This window comes from Scyliorhinus torazame, chromosome 18 (genome assembly GCF_047496885.1).
Source record: "Scyliorhinus torazame isolate Kashiwa2021f chromosome 18, sScyTor2.1, whole genome shotgun sequence".
In the NCBI taxonomy this organism is placed as follows: Eukaryota; Metazoa; Chordata; class Chondrichthyes; order Carcharhiniformes; family Scyliorhinidae; genus Scyliorhinus; species Scyliorhinus torazame.
In genome coordinates, this window is record NC_092724.1 from 6592722 (window position 1) to 6610917 (window position 18196).

The following is an 18196-nucleotide window of genomic DNA, read 5'->3' on the forward strand; positions in this document are numbered from 1 at the left end:
CGCGGAAATGACACCTCAGGGCGGCGCGGGAGCGTCAGCGGCCGCTGACAGTTTCTCACGCATGCGCAGTGGAGGGAGTCTCTTCTGCCTCCGCCATGGTGGAGACCGTGGCGGAGGCGGAAGGGAAAGAGTGCCCCCACGGCACAGGCCCTATCAGGGAGATACAAACAGCATTGATTTTAGAAATCTGAATAGAGATGAAGAGCAATGGGAACAGGACCAGTACAAGTGTAGTTGGGACTAGTTGCTCACATTGAGGGTGAATTCTGACATCAGCTCAGAAGAATGTTTCCATGTTGTAACGTTTATATGAGTGACTTCAAAGCACAGTCTCTTTATATGATGTTCTACCACCCAGATCTTGAACTCCAACTTTGCAACTTCCTTGATGTCCATGTTCTGGTTTTTAAAAGCCTCTCGACCCACACACTTTCAAACACCAAGGCATGGCATGCCTTTCTGAAAAGTCAGGCTTGGCTATTTGCTGAAATGCAAATAGGAAAGATTTAAAGTCAACATTTTAGACATTTCTTTCTATTAAAAGGGAGGAACTAATGTTCCATTTTATGTGTTCTAGTGCAATGAGGTAATAGGGGTGATAATTTGTTTAATTACCTGCAAGGGGTAAGGAAAGGTTTATTAAGTTTCCGCACACCAGTCCGATTTTTAATTTGATGTTTGTGAGTAATTTGCTTTTCCCTCCGCGTTTTGTGTCAAATATTCCTGTTATAATACCCTACATTCACATCTGTGATGGAAAAGCACAATCTAATTTAAAAACCTTGGCCTGTAGATGGTTCAACAGTTTCCTACAAATTGAAAGGTTTTCTGAGGGGGAAAAAAAATCAATTCACGTTTGTTTGTAACTGAATTTGCTAATCTCCTAAATATGGATATAACAAAATCAATTTTCAAAATGATATATTCCACGACAACATGTGTACTTTTATCCATTATGCTTTCTTTGATTTATTTCAATGCCTTTATTGGGATTTATCTTGACAGCTCTAACCTCTCCCAAAAGCCTGGATTAGGATACAATATTTTTTCAAGAGTGCGGCATTGATACCTGATTCCGGATTTTGCAGTCTTGCATTGTATACAACATTCCAGTTGCATCATTAGTAATAAATAGCTGAACTGCTAGAATATTTGCTTTAGTTTCTAGCAATTTGTCAAAATTATTTGAAGAAAAGTGAGAGGACAAGCTTCAAATATTTTATTCAGATTCATTTTTGAAATAATAACATGATAATTACCAGGAGTTTTCAGTGGAAATAACAGTGAAGGTGTTAGCGCTCACTGTTATTCAGAGACAAACAAGACAGCAGCAACCTTTTGTGTCTACGCATATACAGTTAAACACAGAAATCAGGAAGTTGCTGCCTAAGATGCCCAGCTCCTCCAGAAGCTTCACTCTTAACAGTATCTTGCTGAGAGATTCAGCATTCAAACACCAAGGGTACGAATTTGCTGCACTTAACCATTAGATGCCCACTAAACATAGAAAATGTTAGAGCTTATCTATCTAAGGGAGTGGAATTATTAGTGGTGCGGTATATCTTAACTGCCAAGCAATCCCTGTGGCACTGAATATTTACTTTTAAAATTTAATTCTTGTTGGAGATATAAAGAACAACCTTTTGTAGTATATATATTTTACCCCTATCTTAATCTCATCTTCCTTTCCCTCTTTCTCATTCTTTTTGAATATGTGACTTAGCTTTGGATTAAACATACTAACTTACATTTCCTGATTTTTAAAATAAATTTAGAGTACCAAATTCATTTTTTTTTCCAATTAAGGGGCAATTTAGTATGGCAAATCCACCTACCCTGCACATCTTTGGGTTGTGGTCAGTTATCCAGGACCGGGATCGAACCTGGGACCTCGGTGCCATGAGGCAGCAGTGCTAAACACTGCGCCACCATGCTGCCACTACATTTTTTGGTTTAAACTTTGTGCGCCTCCATGGCAATTCTAGCTGTCTGATTGATTGAGCAGATATACCATTGCTTGCCCTCTTTACACAGGTCTATGATTCCCCTGCAGAGGGTGCCCCACTGTTTTGACTCCCTAATTACTGCAAGTCACGGTGCAAACGCATGTATGTAATTGCCCCGTAAGGCGAGTGCAATTTGTTCACTGCTGACTATACAATCTTGGCCAGTGATTGTAAGAGGGAACAAAAAGGCACATTTGTTTATATTTGATCAAACACCTATTTAACTCTTCTTTTACATTCCATATATTATTTACAAAGTGTGGTAAGCTGAGAGGAAGATAGTCTTTCCTTGTAAATTATGTTCGTTTGAATTGAGGGTTGTAATCATCTTGGAATGTCACGTTGACAGAAAATGTAGGCATTCTGTTAACTGCTGGGAAACAGATGGAGAAACGATGACAAATACTTTTCCTCGTGCTAATTTGAAATTCCAGGCACCAGCACTCCATTTTTACCAATCTGGAGGACCCTTTCTGGTGCTGTCAAAGACACAGGCTATCCCCCAATACTCACAAGGCCCAGGATTTTCCTCCAACTGCAAAGCACTGGACTCCTCCCACTGCTGCTAAATACAGGTCTCTACCCCCCCCCCCCCCCCCCCCCCCCCCCCCAATTGATACCTCTTGTATACAACTTTGTTTTTTATTCTCAGCTTTAAAAATGGCAGGAGAAAAATTAAATGCAAAGTTAAAGGAATACATATACATATAAAACATATATGAACCCTCCATTAGATTGTAATAAACACCAAATTATCTGATTTACCCTGAGCATCATGATTGATTAATTCATAATTTAATTCAAATAGTATATCTAACGTGCATCTCCTGTGCAATCATTTTTTGGGCTGAATTAAATTTCTCTGTCACTCAAGTTAAGTGCAATGGGAAAATATTTAATCTTGCTTGTTGGATCTAGATTTTGAAATTTACCAGATAAGCTTCGAAGCAGCATTGTTATCGATGTGTTTGCACTTGTGTATGTACATAAAAGAAAACATAAAGAAATATAGGGAAAAACAGTTTCTTATGGGAAAGTGTGATAATGATGTGGTGTTGCAGTTAGCCCAACAATAAGCAGAATTATTTGGATAGACCTGCATTAGACAACTAGTCAGGCACCAATGGTGATTAAGGCGGGTAAAATGTTTGCATAATTTTTCCACAAAGATAATTCTAGATAGACAAAATTACTCTAAACCCTAATGTGTATTTATTCAGAGATATTCTATTTCTTAAAAAAAAGTGGCCTAAAATGTCATGTTAGTTCAGTAAGATAACCCTAAGCATTGGTGAAAGTTTCACTTCCTTTTATCTCCCACATTGGTTAAAAAATATGTCAACTGAATAGGCCAAAACAAAAATATTTTGAGCTATTGAGTGTAAATCTATATAATGCATCCTTGGTGCATTAGCAAGCAGTGATTTTTAACACTGTAAATCGTGTTGTGTAAATCCAACATTGATCAAATCACAAATACTTTATCATTTAACAGGATGGATCTTGTAATGGTTTGCAACACTATGCTGCTCTTGGACGTGATGTGATCGGTGCAACGTCTGTGAACCTAATGCCCTGTGAGGTGCCGCAGGATGTTTATAGTGGAGTAGCACAGCAGGTAAGTGAAGAGTTGGATGAACTAGAAGCATTCACAGTGCAGGTCTCCGAGTGGGTGAGATGGCAGTACCCTACCCAACCAGCAACGTTAATAGATTGTGATTAATGTTAATAATGTTAACTTTCAGGATCCTGCTCATGTTTTACAAAATCACATCTAATTGAGTTATTGTAAGTGTTAGATAGTTTGTTCAATGATTTATTCTAGTAGTACTCTAGATCTAGGTTTTTCAAAGTGCAGGTCATGACCCATGGGTTGGTGTCAGAGGGGTTGTGGTATTCCCATCAACCGCTAGTGCAACGTTTCCCAATGGCATCATTCTGAGCCTGCAGGGAAAACCCTGCCTACAATGTCAATGCAGTTCTTACCTGGCACTGGGAGTCCACTGCATTTAAATGGCATATTACTTTACCGCCACAAGACAAGCTGAGAGCTGCAGACCTGCCGGCTCTTCCATGTGCTGTTAAGGAGAGTCTGCAGCACCCTCCGAGGCGCTTTGTGTATGATCTCCTGCTGTCTGGAATCTGACAAGCTGCAGACCCACAGCTTGTTGGACAGCTATTGACCCGAGTTTCCATCGAAATGTTATTTAGGAGTAAATAAAAAGGAATTGGAAATCGGAAAGAAATGAGAGATGAGTAATATGCTGATTCCCAAAATATCGGCAAAGCAAAAGAACTGACTAACATTGAGGGCGCAGTTTTTTGTCCTTTTGTGTGTCTGTGGAGAAAGTAAATGTTGGGAAAGGCAGTGTCTGTTACTTTTTCACGTTGTCCACCCATCTCCAGCATATCTAAAGTCCCGGGTCAGTAATTCAATCGAGATTTTAAAGTGTAGTGTTAGTTATTTTTCTTGCTTTCAGACAAATAGAACTTCGAACAAACACGAGCTGATGTATAAATGCAAGTTGCTGATGTATTGTGGAACACGGAAAGCTCCTGCAAACAATGACCCGCTCTCCATGAAGTGATTGCAATGGCATATCTTCTGGTTGGGCAATCGTGAACACATCACGATGCTACAATGGAATGTTTGAGCAAATAATTCATACATGAGAACTTTGTCCAATGTCCATTCTGTCTGATTAATGATATCCGGAACAGTTACACAGAACACAAAGTTTGTCAGTTGTCTGTGGGAAGTTTTAGTGTTGTCAGCATTCATCAATTTTGATGAACTTGTTTCTAATAGTATACTTTGAAGTTGAATAAACTTGCATCAAGTAACTAAATTGCATTTAAGCCAACTATAAATCAAGATTTCTATGTCACTATGTTGAGATTTATGGCTATTCTATTTATAAGAACCACATATGGCTCTCTCCCAGTGATATCTGTCCATAGCATGGGCCCCAAAGGTCGGCCGGTGCGTGGGTCCCAAAGGTTGGCCGGCGTGTGAGCCCTGGAAGGTCAGCTGGCGTGTGGGCCCCAAAAATCAGCCGGTGTGTGGGGCCCGAAAATCGGCCAGCACGAGGGTCCATAAGGCCGGCATGGGGGTCCCGAAGGCCGGCCAGTTGGCAAATATGGGTCCCAGGGAAAAAAGTTTGAAAAGCACTGCTCTCGGTCCTTGTTTAACACTGGTTGTAGGAGCACAGGAAAGGTACACTGTAACCAATGTGTTTTGAAGTAGTTTTCTCCATCAGTAAGGAAGTATATGCAAAAGCGAGGAAATATATTGAAACCATTCCAATTGCAAGATATTTTTTATAAACAACAATTGGAGCATACGAATTTTAAAACTAATAAAGAATTGAATTCATTTTTTAATTATAGCTTTACTGTAATTCTCAAAATTGTAGTAAGAAATACCACAAAGAATATCAGGCTACATCAATAAATCAAGTTTAAGTATCTGTACATTACAGTGGAAGAGGCGGTAACATATATTGATTGTTTAGGCCATTACTTTTCTGTTGAATGATTTCTTTAGGCTCATTATGCAATTCCTTTGTGTTTTCCCCTCAGGTTGAGGAATTTAGAAAACGCGATGCTGAAAAAGGTGTAAAAATTGCTCAAATCTTGGAAGGCTTCATTAATCGTAAAGTTGTGAAACAGACGGTGATGACTGTGGTATATGGTGTGACACGATTTGGTGGGCGTCTCCAGATTGAAAAAAGATTGAAAGAAGTTGAAGAATTTCCGAAGGTACCAAAAAATGTAGTGGTTTTGCGCTCGTGAGCAAAGATTCAGCAAGAATTCCAATTTTCTTCCTGAGTTAGGGTGCCTTGGACAAGTCTAGTTTAGTCCAACTGAAACAGATGTTCCAGACAAACAGTTTTGCAATGGGAGAATCTGCTCGTCAAGCTTTTTGTTTTTCTGTTTTGATGCCAATTATACACTGTAATATGCAGCAACTTGGAAGTATTCCAATTCGCACTGAGAGCATCGCATAAACAGCTTTGTCTTCTCACTCTGATTTTAAGATGCTGCTAAGATTTGGCACAGGAATGAAAAGGAAAAACAAGAATGCTATATATTCAGATACTAAAACTTAAAATTCTGGAAATGTGAAGCAGGTTAGTTGGCATCTGAAAGGGAAATAAATGTTAAAGTTTCCACCCATGTCTCATATGACTCAGTGTTTGAACCAATAATTACCGAAGCACGAAGTATCTAATTTCAGACGTGTTACCTGCTTTTCGCCTTTGAGTAAGCATTTTGCTTTGGTATCAAAGTCGAACTTTTACAGAGCCTTAGTTTATTTTGTGAAAACAACTGAGAAAATAATCAGGCCAGTTGAATTGGTAACCGCAACAGGATGGTGAATGAACCAATAAGGATTAACTACAAGATCTAAACATAGAAGTAACCATTTAATTCATTAAACATTGTGGTTATGGACTTTAAAAAAAAATTCAGTTACTGTTTGTTTTGATATATTCCAAAATCTACTGACGTGCATTGAGCTGCAATAAAATGTAAATGATCTGAAAATAATTTAAACGTGTGCATCAGCAACCCTGCCTGTGCAATTTTTAATGAATTCAATATTTGTCAAGTGGCCAACTCAGGAATTTTTTATGTCCCCCCCCCCCCCCCCCCCCCCCCCCCCACTCGTCAGTTAGCCTTATTCACTTCCAATCGACTGAGTTGTGTCGACAGCACAGTTGAACAGCTTAACCTATTCTTCGAATTTGACAATTTGTAACATACCAAACATCTTGTCACAACATATAACCATAATCCTCAAGATAATAGGCTGGAGGGCAATGTTTGCATTTCTCCAGACACTTCAATCTGAACCAGCTATGAACTTATGTATAGGACTAAAAGTTTCCTAAATTACATTGCTCAAGGATGTCTTCATACTCAGTTGTAAAGGCCACACAAGTATTAATAATAATTATCTTCATTAGTGCCACAAGTAGACTTAAGTTAACACTGCAATGAAGTTACTGTGAAAATCCCCTCGTCGCCACACTCTGGCGCCTGTTCGGGTACACAGAGGGAGAATTCAGAATGTCCAATTCACCTAACAAGCACATTTTGTGGGAGGAAACCGGAGCACCCGGAGGAAATCCACGCACGAACTTACCTGTAACGAACAGCCAAACGAACAGCTATATTTGATACGATCCGCCAGCCTTTGGGACTATGCACCCGGCATCACAGTGAGGCTAACTTTATATTCAAGATTTTTAAATTAAATTTAAATTCCACTCGCTGCCGTAATGGGATTTGATCCCATGCCCCCGGAGCATTAGCTCAGGCCTTTAGATTAACTAGTCCAATAACATTACCAGTATGCCAGCCTACTTGAATCTGCAGCTATAGATAGGAATTTCCTTCCACACCGTAATGCGCTCCACATGTTCTGATTCACCTTTGAAGTGGAGCAGACTTCACCTCTTGTCCAAACTTTTAAGATGTTTTACACTTCTGGTGTAATTTGAGGTAAACTGGACACTTCGCGGGTCAAAATATAACTGCCTTAGGTTCATCCGTAAGTATGTGTGATACACAGCGAACAATGATCAGGGTAGCCATTATCCTACAGGATAGCTTTGATGTGCCCTATTTCAATATCAAGCTTGGTGAACAATTGGTTTGGGCCCTGTTTTGCTGATGAGACCAATCTTGCACTTCGAAATATAGGAATCCCAGCATGTATATTGACCAGTGGAGGTAGGCTTGCAGTAGAGAACCCGCTAGTGGATTTCGCAATGAGCACATCAAAGAAATGGAGCTTGTTAGACTGTTCCATTTCAGAAGTGGATTTGAGCTCAGGAAGGAACATGTTAAGGTGTGCAAGGAAATTCTTACATACAGCTGCAGGTTCAAATAAAAGCAAAATACTGCGGATGCTGGAAATCTGAAATAAAAACAGAAAATGCTAGAAAAATATCAGGTCTGACAGCATCTGTGGAGAGAAAAACAGAGTTAATGTTTCAAGTCTCTGTGCCTCTACTTCAGAGCTCTGAAGAATCCAGATCTGTTGAGTTTTGCCAGTATTTTCTGCAGATTCAAATAGGCTACCGTGGTAATTTTACTGGACTAGTTATCCAAAAGCCCAGGCTAATGCTCTGGGGGACATAGGTTTAAATCTCACTACTGGAGCTGATGGAATTTAATAAATCTGGAATATAAAATTAGTCTCACTCATGGTCATCGTCAATTGTTGTAAAAACCCATCTGGTTCACTATTGTTCTTTAGCGAAAGAAATCTGCCAACTTCACCTGGTCTGGACTACTTTTGACTCCAGACCCACTGGACTCTTGATTGCCCTCTGAAATGTAGCAAATTATTCAGTTCAAGGGCAATTAGGAATGCACAATGATTGCTGACCTGGCCAGCAACACCCACATCCCATTTAAGAACAAAGAAAAAGATATATAGCAAACCTACTATCTACATATCGGAAATAGAAAAGGAGTTGGAGTTTAAGGGTCACTTTATTGAAAGCTCTTTTGTGGAAACTGGCAAAAATATTAGCAAGAGCTGACCCTAGAGAGGAAACCATGACAACACCATCTATTTGGCCATACATAATGTCATTAAATTCTGAGATTGGGCAGCACTTGCTGAACAATCCTGAGTGTGCTCGGAATTATACTAACAACCAATTTAAGATTTACCAGTTGGGTTCACATGGTAGTTCACTTACCCTTGCTAGAACCTACATATCTTCATGTGCACGGACCTGACCTCTGCGGGCAAAAGCAATCAGCCCCCCCAGTTCTCGAGAGGTATAAATTATTGTTCCGATTGAAACATAGAAAATAGGTTCGGGATTAGATCATTTGGCCCTTTGAGCCTGCTCTGCCACTCAACATGATCATGGCTGTTTCCCTATCTCAATGCCATACTCCAGAATTCTTCCCATACCCTTTAATGCCTTTAGAGTCTAGAGTTTCCTTCTTAAATATATTCAGTGACTTGGCCTCTTCAGCCTTCTGTGGTAGAGAGATCCACAGGTTCCCCGATGAGTGAAGATGTTTCTCCTTATCTCAGTCCTAAATGGCCCACCCTGTATCCTGAGATGGTGACCCCGTGTTCTAAACCACCCCCAGCCAGAAGAAACAACATCCTGTAACCAGTCTGTCCAACCCTGTCAGAATTGTATACATTTCAATGAGATCGCCTCTCATTCTTCTAAACTCGTAACATAGTCCTCTTCAAATTTGCATTCTTGCATTGATCCTGATGAGTACAGAACAAAGAGCTGTGACAGGATGCTTTTTTCAGCAATACAAAATAGACATGAGTCAGGATAATATGCAAGTGAAACTTACAAAAGCTCTTGTGTTCTTTTTCAATGTACCATTTTTCCTTGTAAAGTCCTCTGGAGGAAACTGGTGATGTCGTTCATACCGTGGGCGGCACGGCAGCACAGTGGTTAGCACAGTTGCTTCACTGCTCCAGGGTCCCAGGTTCGATTCCCGGCTTGGTTCACTGTCTGTGCGGAGTCTGCACATTTTCCCCGTGTCTGTGTGGGTTTCCTCCGGGTGCTGATTTCCTCCCACAGTGCAAAGATATGCAGGCTAGGTGGTTTGGCCATGCTAAATTGCCCTTAATGACCCCAAAAAAGGTTAGATGGGGTTACGGGGAGAGGATGGGGGCATGAGGGTAGGGTGCTCTTTCCAAGGACCGGTGCAGACTAGATGGGCTGAATGGCCTCCTGCACTGTAAATTCTATTACCTCATGAAGCAATGTTTTGGTGAGGAATCCTATTAAAATAATAAACTGCTGCAGAAAAATAATTAGTAAACGTTTATAAATCTATGTAGCTCAAACTGTTCTCATTGTCTACACAAAATTGATTTTCCATTAAAAAGAGACAAAATTATGTTGAAGATAACGCTTGACAACACATGCTTTCATTCTACAATCAGCTTTTAATGTATAATGTCAGTAAAAAAAAATACCATTTTATGTTTGCCAAGAACAGCTACAATGAATAAATAAAATTATATTAGCTAACATTTAAATGATTTTATTGATATTTTATTTTCAAATGCAACGGGTGACACTGGCACAGTGGTTAGCACTGCTTTCTCAAAGCGCCAGGACCCAGGTTCAATTCCAGCCTTGTCTGTGTGGAGATTGCACGTTCTCCCCATGTCTGTGTGGGTTTCCTCCCAGTCCAAAGATGTGCAGGTTAGGTGGATTGGCCATGCTAAATTGCCCCTTGCTGTTTAAAATTTAAGGCGTGGTTACGATTGAGGGTCAGTGCAGACTCGATGGGCCAAATGGTCGCCTTCTGCACCGCAGGGATTCTCTGAAAACAGAGTGAGTTTCTGTTGATTCGTTACAGGAGCCCACTAAGTGCTGAACAGGTCATGCAGCTTTACATCCCCTCTGGACTGATGTGCTGTCGATGTGCACTTCACATGTCGAAAGGGAATATTTTGCTGTATGCACCGACCTTAATAAAAGTAGGAAATTAAATATAACTGTTTAACTTTATTTAATTTTCAGGACTATGTGTGGGATGCTTCTCATTACTTGGTGCAGCAGGTTTTCAGCAGCTTGAAAGAGATGTTTACAGGCACCAGAGGAATTCAGGTAATTTCACTAAATACTGGAGAATCGATGTCTACATGGAAGACATCATAATGAATGTGTTCTTTTTTTTGTTGCAATTCAAGAAGGGAAGGGGAGTTAAAGAAAGTATACAGCTTTTCATGAATTTACAATAGCCAACGGGCGTGTGATGAAATGTTGGATAGAATCTTTATTATTTTTAATAACCGATGAAAACGGTAGTGACAGTGTGTCGAACAATTACTACATCTATTTATTGTTTCAATACATTCAACTTAAGGCTGCATGTACTGCAAAATATGCAGTCCTACACCCAGAAACGTGCACACAAAAACATCTGGAAATTGTGATTGATCCCTATCCAGACCTATTCATGGTACTGTGGCTTAAAGTTAGCTAGGTTTCTGAGAAAGTTAAAGTTTGTATCTCCTTTTAAGCTATTTTGAAATAAGCCTGCACTGTCTAATTCTTGCTTTTGAGTGTTTTATGATCCTTGGGTCAATGAACAGATTGCTGGTGGTTAATATCCTCTTACAATTTCATTTGAACAACCTTTGCTTCCTTTGTTTGCTCTTCCTGATTTATAGTTTTTTGTCTTGAAGTATCATGGTGATCAAAAGAGAAGATTTGCCAGTCAGCCAATTTTTTTGATTTATTCATGTAGTTTAGCCATAATTGCAACATAAGCTGAACTGCATTAAAATAATGTAAATAAAAACATTTGTATATTTTCACAAACAACTCAACATTTAATGTATTGACAATATCATAGAACCATGCGTGTATACTTATCTCCAAATCTGCCACTGGAGTAAGGCCAGCTATACCTGCAGAGTAAGTGCGAGGAATGAGGCGCGTTTAGCCAATTATCATAACAGACACATGCCAAGAACATCATGGTCAGTTTCTTAGTGAAAAGACGGAAAATATTTTGATATCAATTTAAACCGTTAAACAAGAAAACGATAACATTTAAGTGTAGGAATAAAATGTCATCCAGAATGAAAGCTGCTGAGTATTTCCAGCATTTTCTGTTTATTTTTGTTCCTTATACTAACTCTTTAAAGAATTGCCGAGTCCCTTTTTGGTCCATTAATGAATATCTGACGATCATGCCCAATGTCTTCAACTCATTACGATCCTGTCATTTGAAGGTGTAATAAACATATTGAACTTAGCATATTTATGTAGCTCTTTTATCAAATCAAAATGATGAAATAAGCAAGGTCCTCACCAAACTCTGTCGCTACTGATATTGGACAGGCTGCAACTGCTATTCAGGTTGGAAGCCTGGCATTCCTTGGAGGTCAGTAGTAGCTAATTCACCTCAGTCCAGAGATCAGAACTGGCTCATCGCCACACTAACCAGTACACTTTCAACCTAATCCATTTGGAACAAAAACTTTTAAAAAAACAATTGTATTGTGTAACATAAACATTAACTGTCCCAGGGAAATCAGTTTATTTATTGTCACAAGTAGGCTCACATTTAAGTAGCCTGGTAGAGGTGTAAATTGACATGTAACATGTAACAGACTTTACTTAATTGTAATGAAAATGTTACAAAATTTTGGTGTCAAAATTATTTATGTTAAAGGGCAAGGTGAGTAATGTGAAACCTGGAAATAATGCTGAATTTTCAAATGATTAAGATCAAAATTGCAATTTTAATATGAAGTAGTTTAGCAATTCTCCGACCTGGATTTTTGTTCCAGAGTTGGGAATGCGGAGATGGGATATTTCCCCCTGCCCCCCTCCCGGTTGGCCCACTCGATCCGTTAAAAAGAAGCCCTGAAGGCTGTATTTTTGTTCCAGCAGATTGGACAGGCTGAATTAGAAGTCAAACCAACAGCCTTCGGGATAAGTACGGATTCTGCCAGGTGTGGGGGCAACCTTAGCAAAAGGTTGTGCTCTGGCACTTTGGTGAAATTATTACGAAAAATAATAGCCCTCCTCTCTCACCCACCTATGTACTCCCCATAGCTATTCATGCCAACCTACGCGCTCCATGACCCGTCAAACCTCCATGCTACCCTATACTCCTCTACCTAACCCGATGGCTCCTTAAATCCTCCTTGCAATTTTGCCCCTATGCCAATCCACACACCTCATACCATCTCGCACCCCCCCCCCCCCCTTCATGGCCTGTGAAAGGCTCCCTACAGTGCAGAAGGAGGACATTCGGCCCATCGAGTTTGCACCGACCCTCCGAAAGAGCAGTCTAACTAGGCCCACTCCCCCGCCCAACGTTACCTACACATCTTTGGACACTAAGGAGCAATTTTCATGACCAATCCACCTAATCTTGTACCTTCTATACCCTTCTACCCACACCTCTGCCCCATGAAAAATCATGCCTTCCACTTTATAGTTCCTGTACCTACTTAGTGCCAACCCATGCTTCCCACCCTTACTACTCCATGCCAACTCACCCACTATCCATCATGGGCAAACCACACTCACATAAAATAATGTCTATTGATGACATCAATATTGAAAAAATACTCTGATTAAAAACCATCCAATACTTTAAAATTTGTTCCATTAATCTCTTATGAAAACAAGCATTTCACATAAGTACATAATTTCCTATGAAAACGAAACATTTCTATTCTACAGTCACTTGAAACTGTCAATCAAACTGCTCACTTAACAGGCACTCCACTGTGATATTAGGTTGCAAAATCAGTCATTCAGCACAACTCCTATGGCCCACAGGCTTATGTCAACAGAGTGAAATAGCAGGCATTGATTTATTTTAAACTCCACGCATTTTTTTTAACTTTAAAGCCCAACAGAGTTAAATCCATTACCAGTTCTTTTACAGTTTCATTCAGTCTCTGCACTTTTTGTGCGCAGTCATGACTACTTTTAACAATCCCAAAGAACAGTAAACCTTTCCCAACGGGTGCCTTACGTCTCCTAAAGCTGTGCCGGGACCATGTCCAGAAGGCTACCATACTTCTCCAAAAGGGGAGCCAAGTTATTGAAACAAATCCAGGAAGTTCGCATCTGCTCCTATCCGGTCTAATCAACACACTTTGGGTTTCAGATGCTCACCAAAATCAGACCAGCGGAGGCAGCTGCTGATTTATATAGGCAGTTTTCTCTGTGAACCATGGATGTGCAATTTATAACTCATTCCTCTCCTGAGAAAATGGCAGAGGCCGGGTTGGGACTTTGACCTCTGCCTGCATTTTCGCGCACACTCTTCATCTGCAAAAATTCAGGCCTCTGTTTTGGTACCTCACTTTAAATACAAAATATTCCCTATTGTATGTCCAAAAAATCAGTCTTGCTTCTTCAACTGCACATACTTTAAATGCCTCTAATTGCTTTTGCATGTTTAAATCATACTAAAATTCAAATCACTAATGCTTTAGCAATTTAATTCCAGATTCTACCTGCAGAATCTTGACAAAAATGTATTTGCTTATAGTTTTAATTCAGGAAAACTGGTATGCCACCTTCCTGTCTTTGTGGAACCTGCCATTTTTGTATCACGAGTCTAGAAAACTAGCCTTTCCTACCATGTATCTGTGTAGCAAGTTACTTTTATGTTTGTGGTCTCTATAGCCTTGAGCTGTATTTATGACTCCACAGTCACACCGATGAGCAAAAGGGCATATTGTTTTCCACCATAATTACTCCACAATTGGTGGCCAGTTACGTTTTTGTTAAGTTGTATCAATGATCATGGTGAATTGTTGTTTCCGTCATATGTTTACCTGCAACAATTTTATCTCTAGGATTGGTTGACAGAAAGTGCACGACTAATTTCAAAATCAGGAAGCTCGGTCGAGTGGGTCACACCACTGGGGTTACCGATTGTCCAACCTTACCACAGGACCAGGAGTACATTAGTAAGTATTGTACAATGTGTTATACCTTGATGCAAAGCACTGTACAGTAATTTACTTATGTATCTGACTATCTAATCCGCCACTCTGTATCTCAACTCCATTTACCTGCCTTGGAACTGTGTTCCTTCATACCCATACTTAACAAAAAGCAATTCCATATTTGACGTTTTCAATTGGCCTAGCTTCAACAGCTTTTGAGAGAGAACGTTCTAGATTTCCACCACCTTTTGAGTGAAGAAGTACTTCCTGATATCACCCCTGAAGTTTTAGATATTGCCTTAACGTTAAAGTTATGTTTCTGGACACCTGCTCCTGTGGAAGTAACGTCTCTGAAAATCCAATCGAATACTTAATTATCTTTAGCACCTGAATTGTCACCCTTTTAGCCTCTTGGGTAAGGGTGCTGATAGAAAGCACATTTCAATTTTATTGAATGCAATTTTCACCTGTGTTTGGGAATCAAAATCTGGCCCTTTTGTCCATTTAAAAACTAAATCAACTTTCAAGTGCTCTGCTTTGCCACCAGTCTAGCTGTAGTGTGGGTCCAAATAATGGAACACTGTGTAATTCTGAGAAATTGGTGTTTGGCAGTGCAGTAGCACTCATCTTTCAAATTGGCCTGCTTATTCTCCAATCCTCAAAATAGCCTGATCTTACAATAGCGTCACAGGATCTGCTGCTGTTTCAACAGCCGTTTTGGAGTTTTCAAAAATGTTCGTCCATTTTCAAACCATAGTGGGCAACTCTATATTGCTACTTTAACACTGAACATATGAAATAAGAGCAGGAGTAGGCCATTTGAGCCTTCTGCGCCATTCAGTAAAATCATCCTGATCTTCTATCTCAAACTCCTCCTTCCCACGCTATCCCCAAAACCCTTAATTCTCCTAGTACACAAAAATCTATCGGCCTCTGTCTTAAAGAACTTGACGGTAGAGAATCCACAAGTCACTCAGTTTGGGAACCTATTGAATGAAGAAATTTTACCTCATCTTAGTCTTAAAATGGTCAACCCCTTTACCCTGAGATTGTAACCCCTAGATTCCCCCAGCTGGGGGAAACATTTTCTCAGCATCTACCCTGTCAAGCCCCTTAAGATCCTTGTATGCTTCAATTGCATTACCTTTCGTTCTTTTTTAAAAATAAATTTAGAGTACCCAATTTTTTTTTTCAATTAAGGGATTGCCCCTGACCAATTCACATAACCTGCACATCTTTGGATTGTGGGTGTGAAATCCACGCAGACACGGGGAGAATGTGCAAACTCCATAGGGACAGTGACCCAGGGTCGGGATTCGAACCTGGGACCTCAGCGCCGTAGTCCCAGTGCTAACCACTGCACCTTCATGCTACCCACTCATTACCTATCATTCTTAACTACAGATATAAGCCTAGTCTACTTAGTCTCTACTCCTAGGGCAATCCCTACACATATCTTGTATCATGACCAATTAAGGGCTGACATCATAGAATTTACAGTGCAGAGGGAGGCCTTTCGGCCCATCGAGTCTGCACCGGCCCTTTGAAAGAACGCCCCACTTCAGTGCACACCATCACCCTATCCCCGTAACCCAACCTAAACTTTTTGGACACCAAGGGCAATTTATCGTGGCCAATCCACCTAACCTGCACATCTTTGGACTGTGGGAGGAAACTGGAGCACCCGGAGGAATCCCACGCAGACACGGGGAGCACGTGCAGACGCCGCACAGACAGTGACCCAAGCCGGGAGTCGAACCTGCGACACTGGAGCTGTGAGGCACCTGGGCTAACCACTGTGCTACCGTGCCACCCAAACATTCAGCTAGATGGATGTTTATTTTTAAATTGATGAATCGGATGGACTCAAACATTGAAAATATTAAATACATTTGTAATTCAGTGGTTATTCGGCCAATCTCTGATGGTACTTTTGTTTCAAGGAACGTGATAGTTTCAATAAAAGAAGAATTTCTCTTGGGCAGCATTGTTATTCTGTGAACACAGTATGTAGCTGTTGGCAATGGGAAGAACATGTATTTTACACACAGATTACTTGTCTTCAATGGTTCAGGCATAATCTGAGGATTACGTTGCAGAAGTAATTTAACTAGAAAGGCGCAGCTGTTCTCGGACATGATTTTAATATTCCCAAGGTGTTTCATTTAGAGACTGATAATTTTCCAGTGTATCACAGCTGAACCATCAGCAATTCTCAAGAATTGCTAACAATTGTCTGGAATCACCACTTCTTTAAAAACCTGGGTCATTTTATTTAGTTAGAAATTTGCAAGCGTTAATTCTAGACAGAGAAGAAATAATAACTGAAATCTTTCTCCCCCGTGTGTGCTGCATGTTAGAGGGGGAGAAAAAAAGATTTAAAGCACTAGGTTTTAATTCCAGTGCAATGTTGTACGTAAATTAATCTACATTTTACTCAGCGTTCAACTATAATTGCAAGTTGGAACATAAAATGTGTGGTTTGACACTTGAAAATTTTGTAAAACCTTTGCACTGTCACTGGAAGAGCAGTAACTTATTTGGCTACTTTATCCATACCATCTTAGTGTCTTGAAATATCACAAATTAGAAATGAATCTTCTGGGATGGTGAGAAGCTGACACCTATCCTGTGGATGCACCTAAAACGCCATTCCGAATCTCAGAATAAGAGCCTTCAGTGTTCTGCGGGCAGGTATCCACCTAGATTTTGATCCAACCTAACTCATTGCTTGCCTTGGCGAGAAATAGGAGCCGCAAGATTTTGTCAAAGTGTGTAAGTGCTGATTGTGATAGCGTTCAGAGAATTGACTTTATACTGGATCCCACTTCTGCCAGGGTCAAGTCCTAACATACTTTAACCTCCACCTGAACAATCAGGCACAGATAAAGCCTCATTTTAATGCCAACAACCACATCTCTGCCAATATTGCACTCTCACAACAGTGACAAAGCAGCAGCCTAGATTATGGCCATTCCTCGTATTGGATTTAGACCTGCATCATTGAATTTCAATGTTAGATTTATTCAAACTAATTAACCTTTATTCTCCAAGAATATTATGTTCAGTTTGTATGGCTGGACCTTTTATTAAATTTAAATATTGGCACTTTCCCCTCGCCCTCTGATTTTCTTGAGAAGAAAGACTGTTTAGAATAGCTATGTGCATTGAACCATGTATATTTAAACATAGAGTACTTGAAATTATCACCTCAAAAAGATAGCCAATGTTAAATTTCCTTGCTTCAGATACTTTTTATAACATGACAATTATAATTTCTTCTTATTCATGTGCTGCATTTGTATTATCCAAAATCCTGCTCAAATCCTAGTGCTGACATGCAATAACTACTTGGAGGAGAGGGAAAATGTGAGGGTACTTCAAAAAGTGCTTTCTTAAATGAACTAAATGACTGATATTGGGCGATATTGTGGCTTTGCAGTGCACTTTACTTGTCAGTGACACACACCTGCTGTTCCTGCTCTGCAAGACCGTAATATGCGTCCCAAAATTTTTTCATTAATTTACATCCAAGCTCGAACTTCAGACTAGCCTTCAGACTTCAGAAGTCCATGTTAGGCACTGCTGCCTACTTAATCTCATCTTCAGTTATTTAGAATCATAGATTCCCTACAGTACAGAAGGAGGCCAATTGGCCCATCGAGTCTGCACCAACCCTTTGAAAGAGCACCCTACTTGGGCCCAATCCTCCGTCCTATCCCCGTAACCCCACCTAGGGGCAATT

General features: G+C 40.1%; 1 protein-coding gene across 1 annotated transcript in view; it reads left to right on the top strand.

Moving 5' to 3' along the window:
• Positions 1-18196, top strand: part of polrmt (polymerase (RNA) mitochondrial (DNA directed)) — a 104873-nt gene that overhangs the window by 53530 nt on the left and 33147 nt on the right. Inside the window, exons 12-15 of the mRNA XM_072482096.1 lie at positions 3502-3624; positions 5589-5768; positions 10544-10630; positions 14359-14472. Coding sequence (XP_072338197.1) covers positions 3502-3624; positions 5589-5768; positions 10544-10630; positions 14359-14472 — 504 coding nt within the window. The remainder of the gene's footprint in view (positions 1-3501; positions 3625-5588; positions 5769-10543; positions 10631-14358; positions 14473-18196) is intronic.